General features: G+C 39.7%; 1 protein-coding gene across 1 annotated transcript in view; it reads left to right on the plus strand.

Annotated features, from left to right (window-relative positions):
- Positions 1-489: 489 nt before the first annotated feature.
- Positions 490-1,938, plus strand: part of EPB41L2 (erythrocyte membrane protein band 4.1-like 2) — a 71,951-nt gene continuing 70,502 nt past the window's right edge. The window contains exon 1 of the mRNA XM_010574703.1: positions 490-960. Within this exon, the coding sequence (XP_010573005.1) occupies positions 490-960 (471 nt within the window). The remainder of the gene's footprint in view (positions 961-1,938) is intronic.

Consider the following 1,938-nt stretch of genomic DNA (forward strand, 5'->3'; position numbering starts at 1 on the left):
CTTGTGGTATATTGATAAGTGTCACTGAATAGTAAGGGGGTTGTATATACCAGTTCAACTAGAGAAGGTGGATGCTCTTCTGAAATTTGACCTTCTGGGTCAACCAAGGAGCCTAGTAGAAAGAGAACTGAAGTTATTCATGAAATAATCTTGGCCGATAACATTAGGAGTAGCTTATAATAAAACAAATGCATTTCAGTGAGCATACTTAAATTTTTATCAAGGAGAAGGAAACTATTGGTAGATCTATCTCTCTAGAATAGTATTTTTGAAAATCTTTATCTGCAGAGCACTAAGTTTTAGCTTACTGGTTTTAATTCTGAGCTGAGAATTTGAAAAGAAGTATTTCTTTAACCCAAATAAGTTTACTTTAGAAACTCTTGTAGCTTATTACTGCAAATTACTGAAAATAATGTAAGAGTCAGTAAAAGTAGTGATGCTACATAACAAAACTTCTTATTGTTGTTTCTTTTAGTGTAAGCTGTGACAATGACAACTGAAGTTGGCTCAGAGACTGAAGTAAAGAAAGATTCTGAGCAGCTGGGACCAGACAAAGCCAAGGACAACCCTGAAGAAGCATCAGAGACTCCAGAAAATCAAAAGTCTAGGGAAACACCCTCTGAAGAAGCTCAAGATTCTTCCTCTGTCCCAGCACCCACTAGCCAAAGTAGTCCAAGTAGCCAGAAGAAGGAGAAAGCTTCACCTGAAAGCAAGGGTATTTCTCGTTTCCTCCCACCCTGGCTTAAAAAACAAAAATCATACACCTTGGCAGAGCCCAAAGATGAGACCAAGAAAAGGACCACAGGGGAACAACAAGTAGTTGAAGAAAGTGAATGCCAGGCACCAGACCGCATAGCTCAGCCACAAAAGAGCTTAGAAGAAGCAGCGGCTGAAAATCAGCATAATGCTAAAGCAGACGACAAAGAAGAAAAACACTCTGTTAGTAGTGCTGAAACACAGGTACATGTGGAAAGGCTAATAGATGCTTTGGAGTAATTTTAATGATTCATGATTTCTGTAATTCATGTAAAACTTTGTTAGGATCATATCGGGGAAAAAATGACAGCTACTATCTGGCCTTTTATGCAGTTGGGTTGATGTAGTTAAAAGTAGCATAGCTTGTTTTAAAGGTTCCTGCTCTCTGGCAGACCATTTTTTACTCTAGTCATTCTAGATGTCTAATTTTAGTGTAAACTCATGCTTTGGCATACTTCAAAGGAACATTGAACTGTATCATTGTGGTAGAAATGAGCAGGGATAAGAGGAGAAGCTTCTTCAGTCGGCTTTGTCTCTGAAGCCATTGCATCACAGAAATACCTCCTTACTGACTTTAACCACAACAAATAACAAATGGATTATCTCTGACTCCTTATAATCTCAATTTTTGTTATTCTTTACCTAGAAACCATGCTTGTGGTCACTGTCCTTATTGATTCATTCTGGGAGGTTGGTACTGATTTCCAAGCCAAATGGCACCTTCTGCAGTACTCCAGAGTCTTGCTTTTTGAAAAGCTGCATGTCAGTTCTTAACACTCAAACCTCGCATTCTAGGGTGGTGAAGATGACTAAGGGCATAGAGAGTCTTCCATATGAGGAGGGGCTGAGAGAGCTGGTACTGTTCAGCCTGGGGAAGGGAAGGGTCAAGGGGAATCTTATCAATGTGTATGAATACCTGAAGGGAGGGAATGAAAAGGAGCCAGACTCTTCTCAGTGGTATGCAGTTAAATGATAAAAGGCAATGGACACAAATGAAAAACATGAAATTTTATCTCAAATCACAAAAATATCTTTTTTACTGTGATGGTGGGTCTAAAACTGGAACAGGTTGCCCAGGGAAGTTGTGGAATCTCCATCTGTGAAGATACACAAAACCCAACTGGATATGGTCCTGAGAAAACTGCTCTAGATGGCCCTAGAGGCTGATGCATGGCCAAGGGG

This window comes from Haliaeetus leucocephalus, unplaced genomic scaffold (assembly GCF_000737465.1).
Source record: "Haliaeetus leucocephalus isolate CR32 unplaced genomic scaffold, Haliaeetus_leucocephalus-4.0 Scaffold450, whole genome shotgun sequence".
Lineage (NCBI taxonomy): Eukaryota > Metazoa > Chordata > Aves > Accipitriformes > Accipitridae > Haliaeetus > Haliaeetus leucocephalus.